The sequence below is a fragment of the Podarcis erhardii genome, assembly GCF_964252035.2.
Source record: "Podarcis erhardii genome assembly, chromosome: 14".
Classification (NCBI taxonomy): domain Eukaryota; kingdom Metazoa; phylum Chordata; class Lepidosauria; order Squamata; family Lacertidae; genus Podarcis; species Podarcis erhardii.
Genome location: NC_138503.1, coordinates 620,510 through 642,421, shown reverse-complemented (window position 1 = coordinate 642,421; position 21,912 = coordinate 620,510). Strand labels below are relative to the sequence as shown.

General features: G+C 46.2%; 1 protein-coding gene and 1 long non-coding RNA gene across 2 annotated transcripts in view; one reads left to right on the top strand and one right to left on the bottom strand.

Annotated features, from left to right (window-relative positions):
• The window catches only part of LOC309329021, a 48,238-nt gene extending 31,307 nt beyond the window's left edge, over positions 1–16,931 (top strand). The window contains exon 2 of the long non-coding RNA XR_014151024.1: positions 15,705–16,931. This is a non-coding gene — a long non-coding RNA (uncharacterized lncRNA). The remainder of the gene's footprint in view (positions 1–15,704) is intronic.
• The window catches only part of CSPG4 (chondroitin sulfate proteoglycan 4), a 129,752-nt gene that overhangs the window by 26,449 nt on the left and 81,391 nt on the right, over positions 1–21,912 (bottom strand). Inside the window, exons 2-4 of the mRNA XM_081838622.1 lie at positions 7,376–7,539; positions 1,960–5,535; positions 311–790 (exon numbers count right to left, since the gene is read on the bottom strand). Coding sequence (XP_081694748.1) covers positions 311–790; positions 1,960–5,535; positions 7,376–7,539 — 4,220 coding nt within the window. The remainder of the gene's footprint in view (positions 1–310; positions 791–1,959; positions 5,536–7,375; positions 7,540–21,912) is intronic.

The window sequence follows — 21,912 nt, the reverse complement described above, 5'->3', positions numbered from 1 at the left end:
ATACAGTTTTAAATATCTAGTGTAGATGGGATTGCAGCACAAGCAGCTTTCTATGTTCCTAGAGCTGGCACAATGTAGTGTTTATGCCTCCAATCCTATCCACAGCTTCCTGGCAGTGAGCCCTACAGAACGCAAATGGACTTACTTTTGAGCAGAAATGTAGATGATTGCCCTGTAAAACTATGCATTTCTATGGAATATATGTAGCATTGGGGCTTTCTTCTGAGTAAACTCTGAAGCATCGCACCCATGCATTGCCAGAAACACCAACAGGACTTCAGGTTAATAGTAGATGTTGCTGCCTTCTTACCTCAGACCAAGAAAATGCACTTAGGCTGCCCTCTTCGGGTCTCTCCACCTTCTGGAAAATGCCATGTTCTGGCGGTTCAACGATGACAAACTCCACCTTAAGAGCCGTGAAGTAAGTGCTGGGGATATTCAGGATGTCCATGGAGAGCAGCTGGGAGCTCCCTTCAGTCACTGTCATGTTGTACACCTCCAGTGGGAAAGAAATAGGAACGATCTCCAGGTCCACCACAACCCCTGCCAGGGCATCCACCCCGTTGGCTGTGATGTCAACGGTGAACTGGTCATCCTGTATCTCAGGGCTGGAATGGAGGTAGAGAACTTTGCCTTCATTGATGTCCTCCTGGGTGAAGGTCTGAATGGGATCCAAGCTGGGAGGCTCGTCCGAGGTGGGGCCATGAGATAAGGCCACCAGGAATCCTGAAAGTGGGGAGATGGTGACAGTGTAGATGATCTCCTGGGGAGGGATCTCTTCATGTTCAACCTGTAAGATGGATGACGGTGGAAAGAAAATGTGGTCAACATTCCTCCCAATCAGGAATGCGAATACCAAACCATCACTTGTGGTCCAATTGCTGTAGTTGACTGATGCATCCTATAGGATGGGGGTCACCAATCTTTTGGGGCACATGGGCCCATTTGCAAACTGGATAAACTATCATGGGCACCATGCTCAACCCTCCCACGTAATTAGGGTTATAATAAGTCTTTACACCTCCCCTATCCAAGCTTAATGGGGGTGATTGGGGGCTCTTTTTAGCATCTTAAGCTTGTGTAATGGAAGTTGTGTTATGATTTTAAGTAGAGAGCCAATGTGGTACAGTAATTAGAGTGTTGGACCAAGACCTGGGAGACCAGGATTCAAATTTCCACTCGGCCATGAAACTCACTGAGTGACTTTAAGGCCAGTCTGCATCTCTTAGCCTAAAGTACCTCTCAGGATTGTTGTGGAGATTGAAGAGGAGGGGGAGAACCATGTATGCCACATCAAGCTCCTTGGAGAAAAAGGTGAATAAAATAAAAAGGAGTAAGTTGTATTAAGCTTTTACCTGTGGTTTTGTTTAAACACCACAGTATTTGATTGATGGCTTGTTTTATTGATTGTCCTGCAAACTGCCTTTTGACCACCAATTGTGAAAAGTGGTCTGTTAGGGCTGGAAATAAATAGAGTACATAGGATGACTGCCTATTTTTTAAATATAATTTAAAAAGGACAACATAATTAATCTGCAGAATAAATATACACCTCCTGCTTTGCAACTCTTAGAACAGCCCTCATAGTCTCCCAAACTCAAGGACAGAGAACTAGGAACAGCATAGGTAAAGGTAAAGGACCCCTGACAGTTAAGTCCAGTTGCGAACGACTCTAGGCTCATCTCGCTTTACTGGCTGAGGGAGCCAGTGTTTGTCCACAGACAGTTTTTCTGGGTCATGTGGCCAGCATGACTAAGCCGATTCTGGTGAAACCAGAGCAGTGCACAGAAATGCCGTTTACTTTCCCACCTATTTATCTACTTGCACTTTGACGTGCTTTCAAACTGCTAGGTTGGCAGGAACTGGGAACAAACAACGGGAGCTCACCCCGTCGCGGGGATTTGAACCACCGACCTTCTGATCGGCAAGCCCTAGGCTGAGTGGTTTAGACCAACTTACTAGCAAATAGTCATTCTTGATCTCCACAGCTTCCCCTTGGAGAATCCGTATTCTCTCATGGTGAACAAGGTTTAGCGGGCTAGGATGGGGGTCCAGGACTATCACGACCTTCAGCACTGCATCAACAGCCACCTGGTTTGCTTCGACAGAAAAGTGGATCTTGTCTTGGGAATTCCTGCTCCCATTGTGCTGGTAAAGAACCTCTCCTGCCAGCAGGTCCCTCTGGGTGAAAGAGGACACTTGCTGCCCACCTCGCAGCATCATGCCCCATCTGGGTGGGGCTACTATGCGGAAGAGAATGTCTTCATCAGTCCTGACATCCATGTTGGTCTCCAAGCTGAGGATGGAGGAGTCAATGGTCCCTTGGTTGCCTTGGTGGATGACTAAGCCTGTGGAGCTGCTGATTTTGAGGTAAGGGTCTGAAGCCTGCACTTCCAAGAGAGCCGCCACCTGATGCAGGCCATCAGAAACCTGGAACTGGATCCATCCCCTGTCAGCTCCAGAGTGGACAAAGAGGATTTTCTTCTTCCTTAGGTCATCCTGAGTGAAACGATAGATTTGCTGGCTTCTGTTCTCGACAGCGATAATGCTACCAAAAAGAATGTCCTTCCTTACTAACACTATCTGTGTATCTGAGAAGCCTGAATCCTTGTCAAAGAAGGCGATATCATCAGTGGTCATCAAGCGCTGCCCATGCCGCACCACATTAAAGACCTTGTTGACCAACTGGAATGGAGGGTGGTTGTTCACAGGCTGAATAGAGACCCTGAAAACGCCTCTCACGTCCTCAGCCTCGAAGTCAGAGCTTCCCTCTTCCTGCTTGATGGCCACAAATGGAATGTCGTCTTCCAGGGTCTCTGAATGATCATGCTGGTAAACAAGGCGGCCTTGGAGGATGTCTTCATTGGTGAATTTTGTTATCACCTCCTTGCTGGCCGGCACATGCTCAAGTGTCCTCCAGATCAGCTTCCCATGGGTCGGGCCATCTACTACCTCATACACGTAGTTCATGCTGTTCGCACTCTTGACGAACAGGTGGTCCTTGGAGATGACAGCCTGCCCTCCTTCCAAAACAGACAGAAGGACATTGGTCAGGATAGGGGCATCCGGGTCCCCCCCAACCTGTATCCTGTAAGTATATATGGGGGAGTATTGCTCTCCAGCCATGACACGGAATTGGAAGGTGTCTTCAGTCTCCTTTGAGTCTCGGATGGTTGCGCTGTAGCTGAGCTGATGGCTTTGCAAATCATCTTGTGTGAAACCGAAGCCTTCAGTCAGCCTTGTGCCACGAAGCTCAAGGTTCCCCTTTCTGGGTGGCTGAATTATGACATAGTGGAAAGGCTCTGAGCTAGAGCTCAGCTCCTCTAAGGCTGCCCCCAAATCAGCAGAGGTGATGTTCCTTTCTTTCTTATTCATCATCTGGAGGGGGATCATGGTCTTCATCCTGATGGTGGCCCTCTTGATCCTAATGAGGAAGGTGTTGTTTCTCAGAGTCTTCTGACCCACTTGGACCACAAACTGTAGCTTCTCAATTGTATCTTCTGCGTGGTGATCTTCGTCTGTGCTGAAATATTGGATGCGCCCTTGCTCAACATCCTGCTGGTAGAAAGACTCCACCCTCTTCCATTCTCCACCCAGGCTCCCTTGCTTTTGGATCTCACCGTACTGAAGGGGCACAGTCAGGCGATACAAGATGGGCACTTTTTGCTGTATTGCATTGGTCTCTACAGAAAGGTTGGCCAGGGTGATAGGAACCGCACCCCCTTGCGAGACAAAGAGGCCTGTGTTGTTGCGTACCTGGATGTCTGGCTCCACAGCAACCACCCTTAAGGTAGCCACTGGGCTCATCACCATACCATCATTAACTTGGAGAATGAGGGTTGATGTGGGCCCATTTTGGTGGACATAGACCACATGACCAGCTTCCAAGTCCCTGCAGGAAAACTCCTCAATTGGGACTCCAGGGTGGAAGTCATATTCTATGTAGCCTTCTTCCATTCTCTTCCCACCAAGCAGTTGGAATCGTAAGCTGTCACATGGGGTATCATCATCAAGTGCACGGACAATGTCTGGGTTGAGATGCTTGCGCGTGTGCTCCAGAATGACCATGCGATCTCCCTGTGGAAAGACCACTTCAGGGGGATCATTGGCTGGACTTATCTTTATGGGTAGCAGATAGATCTGGCCTTGTTGCAGACACTCTGGGATCCCTTTCCTGGCAGTGACAGTTACCTCCAGCAGCAACTGATCCATTGGTCTCTCAGAGCCATCATGAACGTACTTGACTTTTCGATTGATGATGTCCAACAGAGTAAATTTCCTTCTGCCTCTGGTCCGGGAGATTCCTAACTCCAGTTGCCCATGCCTTGGGTCCATGTTGATGCTGAAAACCACCTGAGACTGCCTGATGTTAGCGCTGTTCAGGTCAATGGTTGGCTGGGTGTGTCGCCACTCCAGAAAAGCCATACCTCCTTCAGCAACAACCAAAGGGCTGACATGCAGCAATTTGGTGAAGTTAGCAAAGACTGGGGGGAGGCTGGCATCAGGGTGACATGGTTCCATAACAGGGCCATGCCAATGGTCAGGAGCAGAACTTGTGGGGGCCTCATCCTGCTCATATGTGTCATCATAGTCAGAGTACTGCTCCAGTTTCCTGCAGCTGGCTGTTATGTCCCTTGTGATGAGAGCATCTTGCAAACTCCTCTTCTCCTCATTTATCCTCAGGTCCTCCAGGCAGCCCACAAAGGAGGTGTTAGAGAAGCTGTTTCCAGACATAAAACCCAGCCCACGCTCTCTCATTCTCTGGGCAGCCTTCTCATTCAGACCTCCCAGGAAGAGTGGCCCTTGAAGATCGAGGTGACTGTGGATACCCTTGTTGGAGGTCTGTGAGGCATAGTAGTCAACGAGGATCTCAAACTTCCGGACATCCATGAAGACCTTGACATAGTGTTCCTCCTCATTGCTGAGGTAAACGTTGTTGTGGAGCACCACAACACCATTGCCCTTCTCCACCACCCCTCTCAAGCGCCCGTCAAAGATCTCCAGGTAGAAGAAATCATTCTCAAGTCCTGACTGATAGATCAGAGAGGCTTGCTTGATGCTTGTGGTTATTACAAACTCAATGGTCCCTTCATTCCTTGCACTCCAGCTGGGGAGCACAATATAAGAGTTTGGTCCCAGAAAGCCAAGGGGATCATTGGGCCCAGCAGAGAACTCTACACTGCACCCCTCTCGGATGCTGTGGGATCTCTTGGTGCCACTGCTAGAAGCCAGTGCAGACAGGACATCACGATCGTTGAACGTCACCATGTGGAGGCAGCCCCTGAAGGGCACACTCACTCCGATGAGATACGGCAGTTCCAGGCTCCCTGTTCCTCCCACATAGAGGCCATAATTGATGTCCAGCTCCTCCAGGGGTCTTGGAATTTCCACAGAGGTATTGAAAAGGCCATCCACAATCAGGGTCATCCACCCATCGGCCATCAACAGATCAACATCGTGGATGATGAGGTTACTGAGATGTGGTCCTGCTGGGGACTTGAGAGTCAGTTCTTCAGAGCCCAGGTCCATTCTGGCCTACAAAAGGAGAAGGCAAATCAGAATCATTAGAATCATTTGTTCATTAGAACTTTCTGAATGTTCAGTGTGCCTTATGTTTGTTATCTCAGTACAGTAACTCTTTTGACAACTCTGTAAACTAGGCTAGTGTCACAATCTCAATGCTGCAAATTGAGTGAGAGTTTATTGCCAGGCCATGTGAGGAATTCATTTGTTTTAAAATTGGCCTTTGTGATCTAAGGAACTTCTTGTGTGGATGCTGGCTGCAGAGGGAACTTCTTTGGCCCAGAAATGGAAGACACTACAGGACTTAAACCTCTCAAGAGTATGTGGAATCTGGTCATGGAAAAGAAAGCAACTCACAAATTACCTGTTTCTAAAGGATCAGGAACATTTCTAAGCTGTTTGGTGGTATTCCATTTCCTATGTGTCAAATTAGATACAGTATATAAAAATGTTCTTCTCCCACCAAAGTATGAACTCTGGCTTTGTGCTGTTCTCCTGTGTTATGTTTTGTAACCTTGATTATGTTTTTTTGTTTTGTTTGTAATTTTGATGTTACGTTAATTAAAACCTTTAAAAAGTCCTTTTGCTCTCTATCAAAAGTTTGTTTCAAATGCCCAGTTTTTGAGTCCTCTCCAGTCCAGTCTTTAACTGAGACCCTGTTATGCTTCCTTATGCTTCCAATGACATCATTGCAAGTATGGCAGAGTTCAAATACCTTCCCTCAGAGCCCACCTGCAAGCCTTTGAACACCTGCCACATGCTACCTTCCCATTTACAGTGGTACCTTGGGTTAAGAACTTAATTCGTTCTGGAGGTCTGTTCTTAACCAGAAACTGTTCTTAACCTGAAGCACCACTTTAGCTAATGGGGCCTCCCACTGCCACTGCACCGCCGCTGCACGATTTCTGTTCTCATCCTGAAGCAAAGTTCTTAACCCGAGGTACTATTCTGGGTTAGCGGAGTCTGTAACCTGAAGCGTCTGTAACCTGAAGTGTCTGTAACCTGAGGTACCACTGTATTTACCTAGCAGAAGTGACAGCAGGGTGGCCCTGCAGGAAGCTTCCCTGCAGGCTTCCTTACCTTTCCTGGCATGCAGAACAACAGCTTCCCAAGCCACAGGAGCCCTGGAAAATTCTGGGGAACCTGGGGTTGCCTTTTGAGCTGAGTTGGGAGGCAGAGGAAACCATAAATCCCCTGCAGGAAATTGTGCTTCTGAAGTGAATGACTTTCAGCTATGGATGAAGCAAGCCTTCTCTGCCACCAGCTACCCCCTCCTCCTTTTTGAGATCATGGGGTTGTTATTTTTCTGGCTTGAAAATGGAGGATATTGGCAGGAAGGCTGAGAGCACTCCCAGACCATCGCTAGTTTCAGGTGGGATTCAATCACATGCTGGCAAATTCAGGTTTCACAATTATAAGTTGATTGGAAGGTCTTGCCCAACAAAAACCCACTTCCTCAAAAAATTAGACATTCTGGAAAGTGTGGGACAAGACTTGGCTTTGATGAAAGGTCATCTAACCTCCCTGGAAAGAAACCAGAATGAATGTTCATTAAATAATCAATGCAAACAAATGAGGATGATTGCTCAATAAATGGGGTCATCTGGAAGCACCCCTGGTATCAGGATTGATTGATTTGTTTGATTTCTATGCCACCCTTCCACCCAGGAGGAAATGGAGCTGGACACAAAACCCCAGGGAACTGTGCCTGCTCATAATGGGCAGGAAGTGAGGCTCCCCAAACTGGGAAATTCATGTTCTGACCAAATCCACTCCCATTGCAAGCAACAGCTGCACAATCATTCAATAAAAACTGTTGTGTGTAAAAGCTGCAGGAGAACATCTCGCTGACCTGTAGAATGCCAGCCCGGAGCTCCAACAGTAGATAGTCCTTCTGTCCTGCAGCCAGGAAGAGGAGTCCATTCTGCTGCCGGGTGTAGAACTGCAGATGAAGCTGGATGGTGCTGCAGGAGCTCGCCAAGGGCATCTCTACATAGCCATCCCCAAAGAAGGACACTGAAAGAGAGATGTTCTGCCGTCAACTCTCCTGGCCTGCAATCTTCCAATCTTCCTGCACGGCACTATGAACCTGGTGCCATTTCATATGATTAGTAGGAGAACCACAGGCCTAGCCTGTGGCTTTCATGGCCATGTTCTCCTGGGAATCTGTGAAACATTTGCCATAAAGTATCAGTCTCTATGCTAGACTAGGGGTGGGCAGCCTGTTTTCTCTCTTGGGGGTCAGATTCCCTGGGGGGTAATCTGGCAGGATGCCCACATGGGGCCAAAGCTAGTGGGGGCAGGGCCAGAGTCAAAAGTGGGTGAAGCCTCTCTCTCTCTCTCTCTCTCTCTCTTTCTCTTTCCGACCCCTTCTGAATGCCAGTTGGTGGAAACCGAAGGAGGGGTGGGTGCTCCATGCTCAGATCCTGCTTGTAATTTTTCCATAGGCAACTGTGAGAAAAGGACACTGAACTGGATGGGCTATTGGTCTGATCCAGCAGATACTCTTCTTAATGTTATGATTATGATCATTATTATTTATTAAATTTGTCTACTGCCCTTCATCTGAAGATCTCAGGGCAGTTCACATCAAAAAAAGAAAGAAAAAGAAAGAAAAATCCCACAAAGTACATAATAAAAACAAGAACAAAACTAAACAATAATGCCGCCCTCCCACAAACATATTTAAAGGACATAGACAGTTAATCAGACAAAGGCCTGGTTGAAGAGCAAGGTTTTCGCCTGATGCCTAAAAACATATAATGAAGGTCCCAGTGATGTTAGGTCAGGACGTTATGTGTCTTGCCCCAGTGAACAACCTGGCTGTTGAATTCTGCATTAGCTGAAGTTTCCTGTCAGGAAACTGCCATCAGTTCAAGAGGGAGAGAGCAAAAGCCAAATGGATTATAGGGAGCCTCCAGGGATCGTGGGAAGTAGCTCCTCTTCAATGGAGGAGAGTAAATACGCCTCCAGTGGAGAGGAGGTGCAGGAGTCAGAAGTGGTGAGGCGGTCCCCGGACTCCTTGCCTGGGAGAAGCGGGAAGGAAAGTGGTCCTCCGCTGCCCACGCCCTCTTTGCACAGAAAGCATCCACACAGAGGGGGAGACGCAGACTGGGCGTCAAGAAGCTGCTTTGCTGGGGAAAGTTTAGGAACCGCCCACTCATGGATTCTGCCAGCGATTGAGTCATAGAATCATAGAATCATAGAATCATAGAATCATAGAGTTGGAAGAGACCACAAGGGCCATCGAGTCCAACCCCCTGCCAAGCAGGAAACACCATCAGAGCACTCCTGACATATGGTTGTCAAGCCTCTGCTTAAAGACCTCCAAAGAAGGAGACTCCACCACACTCCTTGGCAGCAAATTCCACTGTCGAACAGCTCTTACTGTCAGGAAGTTCTTCCTAATGTTTAGGTGGAATCTTCTTTCTTGTAGTTTGGAACCATTGCTCCGTGTCCGCTTCTCTGGAGCAACAGAAAACAACCTTTCTCCCTCCTCTATGTGACATCCTTTTATATATTTGAACATGGCTATCATATCACCCCTTAACCTCCTCTTCTCCAGGCCAAACATGCCCAGCTCCCTTAGCCGTTCCTCATAAGGCATCCTCCTCTGGACACGTTCCAGTTTGTCAGTGTCTTTCTTGAACTGTGGTGCCCAGAACTGTACTCCAGGTGAGGTCTCACCAGAGCAGAATACAGTGGCACTATTACTTCCCTTGATCTAGATGCTATACTCCTATTGATGCAGCCCAGAATTGCATTGGCTTTTTTAGCTGCCGCGTCACACTGTTGGCTCATGTCAAGTTTGTGGTCAACCAAGACTCCTAGATCCTTTTCACATGTACTGCTCTCAAGCCAGGTGTCACCCATCTTGTATTTGTGCCTCTCATTTTTTTTGCCCAAGTGCAATACTTTACATTTCTCCCTGTTAAAATTCATCTTGTTTGTTTTGGCCCAGTTCTCTAATCTGTCAAGATTGTTTTGAAGTGTGATCCTGTCCACGGGAGAGTGGCGCTCCGGACAGATAAAGTTTATTTTGGAAGCAAAGCCAAGGCTTTGCTGCCAATTAGGGAGATATTTGCCTGCTTGCTCTCGAGCAACCCCTTGGAAACATAACATTTCCGAACCATCTTCAGAGGCAGCCCTATGTATAACGCATTGCAGTAATCTAACCTTGAGGTTACCAGAGTGTAGAGAACAGTAGTTAGGCTCTCCCTGTCCAGATAGGGGCATAGATGGGCCACCAGCCAAAGCTGAAGGAAGGCACTTGGTGCCACTGAGGCCACCCGAGGCTCTAGCAACAGCAATGGATCCAGGAGGACCCCCAAGCTACATAGCCACTCCTTCAGAGTGTGACCTCATCAAGAGCAGGCAGCCTCCCATTCACCCACTCTTGGGAACTGCTGATTAACGGTGCCTCAGTCACTGCTTGCCTGGGCTGTGTGCCCCTTACCTGGCCTGCTCCACCATGCCTTGCCCTATCTTGAACCACTGTGATTGCGCCCCCTGCCCAGCTCCTCTCTACCCACACATTTCCTATGCCCTTTTATTTAAAACAACAAAAAACACTAAATTATAACACCCATAGATTAAAAGTTATTTAAAAACCATTTTAAACAGCAAGGGCAGTAAAACCAATAACAGAGCCCCCAACAGGAACCCCTAGACACTGCTCCAACCCAAGAGTTTGTTCCAGCCTTCTGTAGCTGGAGTGAGACCAGGGCCCCCCTCCTAGGCCAGATGGAAAATGCTTTCCAAGCAGGGAGTAGGATCTCCAGCACCAGCAGCTGATGTTCCTCTGCCTCCCCAGGGCCTCTTTGTAGCTGGAGTCAGTTTTTAAAATGTACCTCTAGAACCACACCCAATTTTGCCTGTGGACCTGCCTGCCCCAGAAAGGTCCCCTCCCCTGAAGAATAGTGGCTGTACATTTTGCCTCATATCTCAGGTTTTACAAATGCTAGCATCTTACTCTTTTTAAGAATATAAAAGCTGAAAGTCTTGGGATTATTGTTCACCGGGGGGGGGGGGTGCTGCTCCTTGCAAACACCCATGCCTAGGGAACCTTGGGAATTGTAGCTTTCTGAGGAAACTAAACATCTTGAGAAGGATCAGCACTTCCACACATGGCAGGATGGGTGTAGCCCGGATTTATGTGGGGAGGGCAGGACACCCACCCGCCACTTCCTCTGTCTGGCTCAGTCTAGCAGATTCAAAATGAAATGTCTCAACAACAGTTGTTTTAAATTTCTTTCTTTTGACCCCAAGTACTCAGAAATCTTCCTACAATTTCTACTTTTAGTTAAGTATTTTTATTTATTTACTTGATTTTGGGGGTGGATATTGCCCCCCTCCCTAGCTACACTCAGGCACTGCAGTTCCACGGCAAGCCAGTTAAAGAAGCCTAAAAACAGTGTAAGGCTGCCCAGGAGATTTACCTATAGTTAACAAGTTCTCTGCATGATCCTATGCATGTTTCCTTATAGGTAAGTGTCGCCATATTCTTTCTACAGGGTTTGGATTTCCAGCAGTAAATATCTGCAGCACCAGAACATAGGTTGTGGCACCCGGGGTGGGCAAACTGCCGATGCCACTGGAGCACCCCGACCCAAGCAGGTCTGTGTCCATTCAGGGGGGAGCCTAGCTGGCCAACACAGCCTTTGGTGGGTGAGACCTCCCGATGTCTGTGGAGAAGAGCACCAGGCCAGGCTGTGCTGGGGTCACCCATGGCACGTCTCCCTCCACCTGTGCCCAGTTACCATGGGTGTGGGCTGCAGGGATCCCTGTGGAAGCTGGCACCACGTTGCACTCCCACAAAATTTTGCACCTGGGGCCACAGTCCCCCTGCTCCCCCCTGCTATGCCCCTGGATATTTGTGATCCTTGCTCCCCAATTATTTTCAATTTTTACAAAACGACCATGAATATCAAGGCACCCCAGACCTTGCAATACCAATTGCAAACGCTAGATGGGAATGTTAACTGTTCAATATCACTCTCAATCTCCCTCCAGCTTCTTTGCTGTCACCTGTCCCATCTCAAAGAGCAGTTTAGCTTGCAATGAAATGAGTTTGTTAACTGACTAAGGGCTCATTCACCGTTCTGCTTCTGCTGTGCCTAGAAAGCACGGGTCCAAAAGGTTTTCCCCTTGCCTAATAGGGAAAACCCACTGTTGAGTGATAAATGGAAGAAATGGCAACCTGAGGAGAACCCAATAGCCATTTGCTCCGACTGTGTGCTCAAGAGCAGTTTTCCCTGGGGAAAAGCACAAGAGGAAATGTGGAGAAACCCTAAGCTGACAAAAGCCAGACCTTGCCTAATTTCAAGACATAAGAAGAAAGGATACCCCAAGGAGTGCATTTCACAGATGGGCATTCCAGAGAGCCCAGGAAGGGATGGTGGGACCCCTGGCTCTCCAGATGTTAGGACCACAGCTGCCACCTCCCTGATCATTGGCCTGCTGGGCTGTTGGGATCTGAGGTCTGACACCTAGAAGGGCACAGCTTCCCCATAGGTAGGCTAGACGAAAGAGCTTTTAAGGGGGGTGGGGGAAGCTCAGGTCGAGGAGTGAAATATGGCCCCAGAACCTCCCAGGCCAGCCCTTGAAACTCTGCCCCAGGTCTGCTCTGCAATCTCCTCAAGTGCTTAATCTGCCTGGAAGGTGTCCTTGAACTGGGAAAATGCCTCTTGACTGCCTGGATGGAGGAGGAAGAAATGTGGGTGGGTGTAGAAGTAGCAGGCATTTGTCCAAGCCAACCCTCCCTCACAAAGTTACTGTTAACAGGATGGTACCTGTTCACCACACCTTGAGCTGAGATGCTCCAGCAGCTAATGCCATTGCTCCTGCTTTGGGGTCTGTCCCGTCCCAAAGGCCATTTGTAGTCACTCAGCCTGGCATTCAGCCAGAGCATGACACTGTCAGCACACTTGTTCCTGAGGCTGAATCACTCTCCCTGTAATTTTATCCTCATCTTCCTGACACAGTTCCATTATGTTCCTTGATGCGGCATGAAGAGAACAGGGAAGCTCTTGGGGCTGCTTTTCTATGTCTATGTCGTTTTTCCTGACAGCGGTATCTGTTGTGCTGTGAGGAAAGTGGCAGGCTGCAGCAACAAATTATATAAGTCATTTCCAAGGAGAGGCACAACACCAAACATTCAGATATCCTGTGCAATCCCTGTCAGTGATGGTGATGCTAATAGTCAGAGGGATGCTGGAGGGCAGAGCAGATGCACTGCATGCAAGTGCTGGTTGCAGGCTTCCATTAGCTTCTAGTTGGCCATTGTGAGAACAGGATGCTGGACTAGATAAGAACATGGAAATGTAAGAGGACCCTGCTGGAACAGGCCAGTGGCCCATCTAGTCCAGTATCCTATTCTCACAGTGGGCAGCCCCGTACCTGTGGGAAACCTGCACACAGGATTCGAGCACAAGAGCCTTCTCCCCTCTTGTGGTTTCCAGCAACTGTGGAGGCAGACCATTGCCATTGTGAATGTCTCTTTCTAAAGCCACAAGCTGGGACAGGGCAACGGGAGCTCACCCCATTGCAGGGATTCGAACCGCCAACCTTCTGATTGACAAGCCCAAGAGGCTCAGTGGTTTAGACCATAGCACCACCTGCGTACCAACCCACGCCAGTGCAAGTAGATAAATAGGTACCGCTGCAAGTGGTGTTTCTGTGCACTCTGGCTTCGTTCACGGTGTTCCATTGCACCAGAAGCGGTTTAGTCATGCCAGCCACATGACCCGGAAAGCTGTCTGCGGAAAAACACTGGTTCCCTTGGTCTGAAAGTGAGATGAGCACTGCAACCCCATAGTCGCCTTTGACTGGACTTAACCGTCCAATTCCCCAGCGGACTCCTTAAAGATGAACCTACGCTCAGCCAAAAGCCTTATCGAGCAAAGATTAGCAGACATTGAAAATCAACACAACCTCTCCAGGGGTGGGGGTGTCTGCTCCCCCAGGTATCACAGAATAACCCCACCACTTGGCCTTCCATCATACATGTCATCTCTTTCATCTGCACCACACCGACTTGCATTTATTCGTGCAAGGTTCAATGTTTTTCCATCGAACCTGTTGAGCTACAGATTTTCCAAGGGTTTGGTGTCTCCGCTATGCGAGTGTGACGGGAAAACAGTTGAATCTCTTCCTCATATAATGTTCAACTGTCCCTTACATAGCATAGCTAGGACTAAATTCCTGGGTCCTGCTTTACTGCGCTTGGTTGGCAGGCCTGTTGAGTCACATGCCGCACTGCTTTTGCAGGATACAGATCCTTCTGTAACTCTGCAGGTGGCGCGATTCCTGAATGCGGTTTTCTCACACACAAAAACCACCAAAAAACAACAACAACAATAAAAACTAATCGGACAGTCATGATGAGAGTGCATGACGGATCTCGTCTCCAGTTCTCCTTTTTCTGTGAACCGTCCCTTGGATCTTTCCGGGCCCCAAGCTGTTACTGTCACTGCTCAATGACCCACCCTTGCATCGTGGTGTTCCCCTTCTGTTGTTAGATGTATTGGTTTTTATACTTCTGTGCTTTTATGTTTGTACATATTTTATGGGCTAATAGCCGTAAATAAATAAATAAAAATAAAACCATCCATAAGTCCTTTACCTTTACCTTTTACCTCTAAAGCCATCCAAGTTGGTGGCCAACACTGTCTCCTGAGGGAGTTCCATAGCTGAACCACGGGCTTTGACCTGATCTAGCAGGCTCTTCTTATAGAATCATAGAATCATAGAGTTGGAAGAGACCACAAGGGCCATTGAGTCCAACCCCCTGCCAAGCAGGAAACACCATTAAAGCACTCCTGACATATGGTTGTCAAGCCTCTGCTTAAAGACCTCCAAAGAAGGAGACTCCACCACATTCCTTGGCAGCAAATTCCACTGTTGAACAGCTCTTACTGTCAGGAAGTTCTTCCTAATGTTAAGGTGGAATCTTCTTTCTTGTAGTTTGGAACCATTGCTCCATGTCCGCTTCTCTGGAGCAGCAGAAAACAACCTTTCTCCCTCCTCTATGTGACATCCTTTTATATATTTGAACATGGCTATCATATCACCCCTTAACCTCCTCTTCTCCAGGCTAAACATGCCCAGCTCCCTTAGCCGTTCCTCATAAGGCATCGTTTCCAGGCCTTTGACCATTTTGGTTGCCCTCCTCTGGACACGTTCCAGTTTGTCAGTGTCCTTCTTGAACTGTGGTGCCCAGAACTGGACACAGTACTCCAGGTGAGGTCTGACCAGAGCAGAATACAGTGGCACTATTACTTCCCTTGATCTAGATGCTATACTCCTATTGATGCAGCCCAGAATTGCATTGGCCTTTTTAGCTGCCGCGTCACACTGTTGGCTCATGTCAAGTTTGTGGTCAACCAAGACTCCTAGATCCTTTTCACATGTACTGCTCTCAAGCCAGGTGTCACCCATCTTGTATTTGTGCCTCTCATTTTTTTTGCCCAAGTGCAATACTTTACATTTCTCCCTGTTAAAATTCATCTTGTTTGTTTTGGCCCAGTTCTCTAATCTGTCAAGGTCGTTTTGAAGTGTGATCCTGTCCTCTGGGGTGTTAGCCACCCCTCCCAGTTTGGTGTCATCTGCAAATTTGATCAGGATTGATCAGAACTATGTCCCAATGGGAAAATTTGTGGGAAAATAATTGGAAGTTCACAGCTTGTTATACCACATTGGTGGTATTTAACACCCTGGAAACTTTCTAAGATGTATAAAAGTGTCCCAACCAACTGCTGGAGATATGGAGAAAAACCAGGCACATGTGGTGGCAATGCAAGAAAATCAATGCGTTTTGGAAAGACATCCACTTAGAATTGCAAAGACTGTTAAAAATCTCCTTCGATAGAAAACCAGAAGCTTCTGGGAATTACAGGTTTGGACATTCCTAAAAAAATATAAAGGATATCTTTTTATATGCCATGGTTGCAAGAGTTCTAATTGGCCTCAAATTGGAAAGCTGATAAACTTCCATCTACGCAAGAATGAATAAAAAAAACTGACTGAACATGCGGAACTAGATAGCTTATGTGAAAAAATAAAGAATAAACCAAAACAGACATTTGTATCAAAATGGGAAGTCTTTAAAATATATTTGAAAAGTATTTACAGTAGCTTAAATTCCATTGCAGCATTTGACTAATTTCAGTAGTAGCTTTAAGAATGATGTGAGACCGGACTTAAGACTGTACTATGAATCGGCAGCTTTCTGCTGGTTGAAAGATTGGCTACTTCTTGAGAATACAGACATTTTGGATTTGGAAGGGTTTGATAATAGATTCGGTTGGCATGCATATATATGGTATGACAAGGTAAAAATTCATAAAGGATTCAAAAATCACATTGTTAGGAAAGCACTGTACAATGTTTGGATTCGATATAAGGATCTGTTGGAAAACAAAACCCCTAGGTGGCTTTCACCAATGGAAGCTAAGGCGGTGAAAAAACTTAATATGGAATCTAAATGGCCAAAATATTGTGAAATTTTAGAGCAAGATAACGGAAAAATTAAATTACAGAGTTATGAGAAAATGAAGTCTAAAATACGAGATTGGCTTCATTACCATCAAATAATGGAGGCGTTTAAACAAGACAGGAAAACTGGCTTCCAGATTGAGAGATCAAAATTAGAAACAGAATTGTTAGAACCCAATACTAAGAATTTGTCAAGAATGTATAACCTGCTGTTGAAGTGGAATACACTAGATGAGACAGTTAAATCAGTTATGATTAAGTGGGCACAAGATATTGGTTATGACATTATGTTTGCTGACTGGGAACAGTTATGGACCACCGGTATAAAATTTATGGCATGTAATGCCTTAAGAGAAAATATTATGAAAATGATTTATAGGTGGTACATGACCCCAGTCAAGCTCGCAAAAATTTATCATTTGCCCAATAATAAATGCTGGAAATGTAATGTGACTGAAGGTACTTTCTATCACCTTTGGTGGACTTGCCCGAGGATTAAGGTCTTCTGGGAAATGATCTATAATGAAATTAAGAAGGTACTTAAATGTACTTTTCATAAGAAACCAGAGGCATTTCTCCTGGGCATGGTCGGCCAATTGGTGTCAAGGAAGGATAGGACGTTTTTTATGTATGCTACCACAGCAGCAAGGATTCTTTTAGCAAAGTATTGGAAGACACAAGAATTACCCACGCTGGAAGAATGGCAGACGAAGGTGATTGACTACATGGGACTGGCGGAGATGACTGGCAGAATCCGTGACCAAGGAAAAGAGACGGTGGAAGAAGATTGGAAGAAATTTAAAGTATATCTTAAGAATTGTTGTAAAATTAATGAGTGCTAAAATGTCAAGGGAAAGGAAAAAATAAAATTACAGCTGTAATTGATTAAGTAAGAGAAGAGGGTAAAAAAAGAAAATGAGTAATTAGTTAACTGAAGTGAGGGGTTGCTGAAGGAATTTTAAAACAGGGATGCAGAAAATGGGAGGTAAGGGGAAGTCTGGGAAGTTAGGTTTATGAAAAAGAGATTTTGAAATTATACATGTTTATATGTTTTGTTTGTCTATGTTTTGTGAGCTGTTTTGTTTTTAATTTGTGTTGGAAAATTAATAAAAATTATTATAAAAAAAAAGAATGATGTGAGACCTAAGACAAATTAAGAATTAGTTAAAATATAATGATACTTTGTATCGGCAGCAAGTTGTGTGTAATTGAATTAAGGAGTAGACGGGTTCCCCTAGTTGACACCCCAGGCATCCCCAGTTCGCCCTCGGCAGTGGTGGCAGCAGCGGCAGTCTCAGCAGCCCGGAGCCAGCCTGGTAGTGCAGTTGGCTCTGGCTGTCTTCAGGAGTTGCTTGCTGTTGTGGCGCCCACCATTTTGCCTTGCCAGAAGTCCCCATACGATGTGTCTTGTGCCGTTGACCAATCATGCAACATTCATTCCCTACTAATAAATCTACAACACTTAAAATATAAATCTGAGAACATTAAATGGATTCTGGGGACATTCCAGGGACGGATTTTGTCCGGGGACAGATTTGTAAATCCGGGGACTGCCCCAGGAAATGGGGACATCTGGTAACCATATCCTGGGAGACCAGAGGGACATCGCTATGCCTGATAACAAACCCTAACTATTGGATTCTTTTGCCCCATCTTTTTGTGCCTGCCAAACAGCTGTGTGATGCTTATGATAATATTGTATTCTCTTGTTAATTATGCTGTTTTAAATGTGCATTTTATATTTGACTTCACTTAGCAATTTTTTAAAAAGTTTAAATTTTTTTTGTTAACTTTGTGTTAAATATGTATTCTGTAGTTGACTTGCTTTGTAATGCTTTATTTTGAAATCTTTAAGATAATATTTTAAGTTATGTTGCTTTGATTGTATAATCTATATTTGACTTTCTTCGGATAATGATAAATAAAAGAACATTGGGGTAGAAGGATAGAGAAACACAGCAGACACACCCCACTTTCAGGATTACCCTGACCAATCATAGGTGGGCCTTTCCTTCACCCCTATCTCCTACCTGTTAGGTAGAAGAACAATACGGAGAGGGGGCATGTGAGTGAGCTGAAAAGCAGGCTGGAAACTAGAGGCACAGAGACCTGTTTACTCTGTGCCAGATCTAAAGCTGTGACTAATGAAGAAGCAAGATCTTATGCTCAGGTTGTATATATGTGTAAATAAAGCCAATACCATCTTGCCTGATTCCTGCCAACCTAGCAGTTCGAAAGCACGTCAAAGTACAAGCAGATAAATAGGTACCGCTCCGGCAGGAAGGTAAACGGTGTTTGCGTGTGCTGCACTGGTTCGCCAGAAGCGGCTTAGTCATGCTGGCCACATGACCCAGAAGCTGTCTGCGGACAAACGCCAGCTCCCTCGGCCAATAAAACGAGATGAGCGCCACAACCCCAGTCGGCCATGACTGGACCTAATGGTCAGGGGTCCCTTTACCTTTACCTCGCCTAGTATTGCTTGCTCTGACTGGCAGCAGCTCTCCAAGGACCCAGGAAGACCCTTGTCAGTTGCTTCCTGACCCTTTTTTTTAACAGGAGGGAATGAACACAGGACCTTCTGCCTGCACAATATGTGTCTCCTCTTCCTCCTCCATCATCACTGACATTGGAATGCACAGGGGAAAGGCTGTAGCTCCGTGGCAGAGCATCCACACTGCAGACAGAAGGCCTTGGGTTCTCTCCCCAGTGGCATCTCCAGGGATGCTCCTCCTGGAAATGCTTCATACACTTTTGTCGCTTGCACTGTAAGGGGACAATCAAGAGTTCTGCAGTTTAGACTGCTTGTGTGTTGCTCTCCTCTAGGTGGTCCCAGGTCTCCACTGCTGTGTTCCTGAGCTAAAAATACCATTCATTCCCAACTCCAAGCCTTCCTGGTCAGAGGAAGAGACAGGCGTCCACAGTGCAGGGAGAGAAAAGATTCCCATGTCATACTTTCCACGCTCCCAGCCAGCTGCACTGTTCTAGATACTTGTGTTTTTCTTTTTTTAACCAGCTTTGGGGCTGGAGGCTATTCTTTCTTCTGTTGTAATGGCTCCAGGGATGGAGCCAAAACTCTGATGCAACATAGCTGACATGCTATTGTTTCTCCAAAGAAGGCGTGCAGGCAAGTGGAGGATGAGTTGAGCCCTAGAGCCTCTCCAAAGAAAGCTGTTTGCTGTTAGTTTTTCTATTTATTACATTTCACAGGAGCATAGAGAGACAGTGTTGGGAGGGACCCCAATGGTCATCTAGTCCAATCCCCTGCAATGCAGGAATCACAGTTAGCTTATGCCTTTTTTCTCTGAAGATCTCAAGGTGGCGTGCATGGTTCCCCTCCTCCCCACTTTATCCTCACAACATTAGGCTGGTTTCATTATTTTAACTTTTTTGAAATAAGTGTTTATTAGATTTTCAAGTACATACAGTACAGGGATTTGTTGAATAAAGTGAGCTGATACAGTTGCATTGCATCATTATACTCCCCCCCCCCTTAGCAGACAAATGTGCACAAAACCAGTATAACATACTAACTGAAACAAAATTAGCACCCCCCTCCCACCTGCAGACCAGGAGACAGCAACCCTCCAGGCACGCAAGAGGCATTGTCAGGGTTCAAGGGCACATTCCAGCCAGGCAGAACTTACCAAAGTAAGGTTGCAGAGCAGGACAGGGAGGGATGTGGCCCTAGGAGAGTCCCAAGGTCCAGCTGGAAAGGTGTGCATGGTGGGTTTGCCCACCAGGCCTGAGGTTGCCCATTCCTGATACAGAATATTGAAAATCTGTCATTCCCGCTGGGAAGCTGTCATTTTGGTGACTGGATCAGGATCATGCAGCTGGGGCAAGGTTGGGGAGGCTGAGGCATGGGGGCCAAGTGGGGCCCTAAAGCACCAGCCTGAGGGGCTTTCCCCTGTGGCCTGGCACCTCTCCTCCCCAGGCCATGGCCCTTGCTGTCTTTGCTCAGCACCCTCAAACAGTGCTATTGCCTGGCTGCATTGTATCCTTGCAACACTTGCTAGGATATAGAGGGGTGATTGTGTGTGTTGCAGAAACATCTGGCTTGTGCATGGCTTGTGCAAAGGTGAAAAGTAACTTCCATTGCAAACACGCACACACACCCCACCCTCCAATTTAGCAAAAGGACAGCATCGACTTCCCTTCAGCAATGAGTGGCAGCAAAGGTGGTAATTGGGTGCATGCTCCTGTTCCCCTCTGTGAAACTACAGAATCAAAGAATTTTTAGAGTTGGAAGGAGACTCAGAGATCATCTGGTCCACTCCTGCTCAAAGCAAGAACATGAGAGCTACAGCATCCCTGCCTCTCTTGGATGGCTCTGACCATTGGGAAGTCTCTCCTAATGTTTAGCTGAAATCTGCTTCCTTGCAATTTAAACTCATTGGTTCTAGCCCTGCTCTCTGGAGCAAATGAAATTGGAGAGCATTGTATTCCTTAAACTACAATTCACAGCATTCTTTTGGGAAAGCAACAGCAGAAATTATCAAAGCTGTCATCAAACTGCAACCCACATGATAGATCAGCACCCTCATTGAACTACAATTCTCAGGATTCTTTGGGGAAATCCAAGCTGCTCAACTGCTCTAAAACCCATCTACATTTCCAGTGCCTCTATCCCCTGGGCAATTGGGAACCTGGTTGCTTGTCTCTCTTCTTTTCCATCCAGTCAGCGGCTCACAAATCCTGAGAGGTGTCTATACTCTTGAAGAAGAGGAGGAGGAGGAGTTTGGACTTGATACCCCGCCTTTCACTCCCCTTAAGGAGTCTCAAAGTGGCTAACAATCTTGAATATAAGGATTTGTTGAATGAAAAATTTAAATTGGAATACAAGAAGGGGAGGTGAGAGGAGGTCTGAGAAACAAGTTAATGGAAATAAGTTTTCGAAATTGTATCTGTTTTAATTTTGTGTATTTTGTATGTTTGCTGTTTTTTCTTTCTTTTTCTTTTTTAAATTAATTTTTGGAAAATTCAATAAATATATATTTTTTTAAAAGTAAAAAAAAACAAAAAAACAAAGTGGCTAACAATCTCCTTTCCCTTCCTTCCGCACAACAAACACCCTGTGAGGTTAGTGAGCCTGAGAGACTTCAGAGAAGTGTGACTAGCCCAAGGTCACCCAGCAGCTGCATGTGGAGGAGCGGGGAATCGAACCCAGTTCACCAGATTACGAGTCCACCGCGCTTAACCACTAAACAAGGGATTGCTCCTCTCCTCCAGTCTCAAGTCCTTTTATGTGAATCCTCCTCTGTTTAGCCAACATCAGACTTGGCTCCAATGGGGGCAGCAGATTGGGTGACGGTAGGAGAAAACTCAAGCCACACATCTCCCTCCAGCTGTGGTCTGCAAGGTGAGTCATTCCTCATGGTGAAGGCACCAGGCAGCGCAAATAACTCCCTAACTTGGACATTGCCTGCCGTGTTCTGGCAAAGAAATAATTTTATGAGCTCCAGAGTATCAACAGGTAGCTTGGCTTAGTTCTAGAAGCCTGTACAGCAGTTTGTGCTTGGTAGGACTTTGCCTACCAAGGGATCCTTAATGACCTTCCGCATTTGGAGAGGGGCCCTAGCTCAGGAGCAGGGCACATTTTTTTGTATGCCCAAGGTCTCATGGTATTGTTGAATGCTTTGCTTACACTTTTTATATATATATATTTATATATAATATTTATTCAAATTTTGAAAATTACAAAAAGGAACAATAAAAAATAAAAATAAAAAAGATATAAGAAATACAAACAAACAATTAAAAAAAAAAACAGATCAGACCTTTACATAGCTTTCTTTCCTTTACTTATTTCCTTGACCTCCTCACACCTCCCTTTTTTGTATTCTAGTTCAGCTAGATGTTTCAGCAAATCCTTTCCAGCTTTGTTTTTATCCTAAT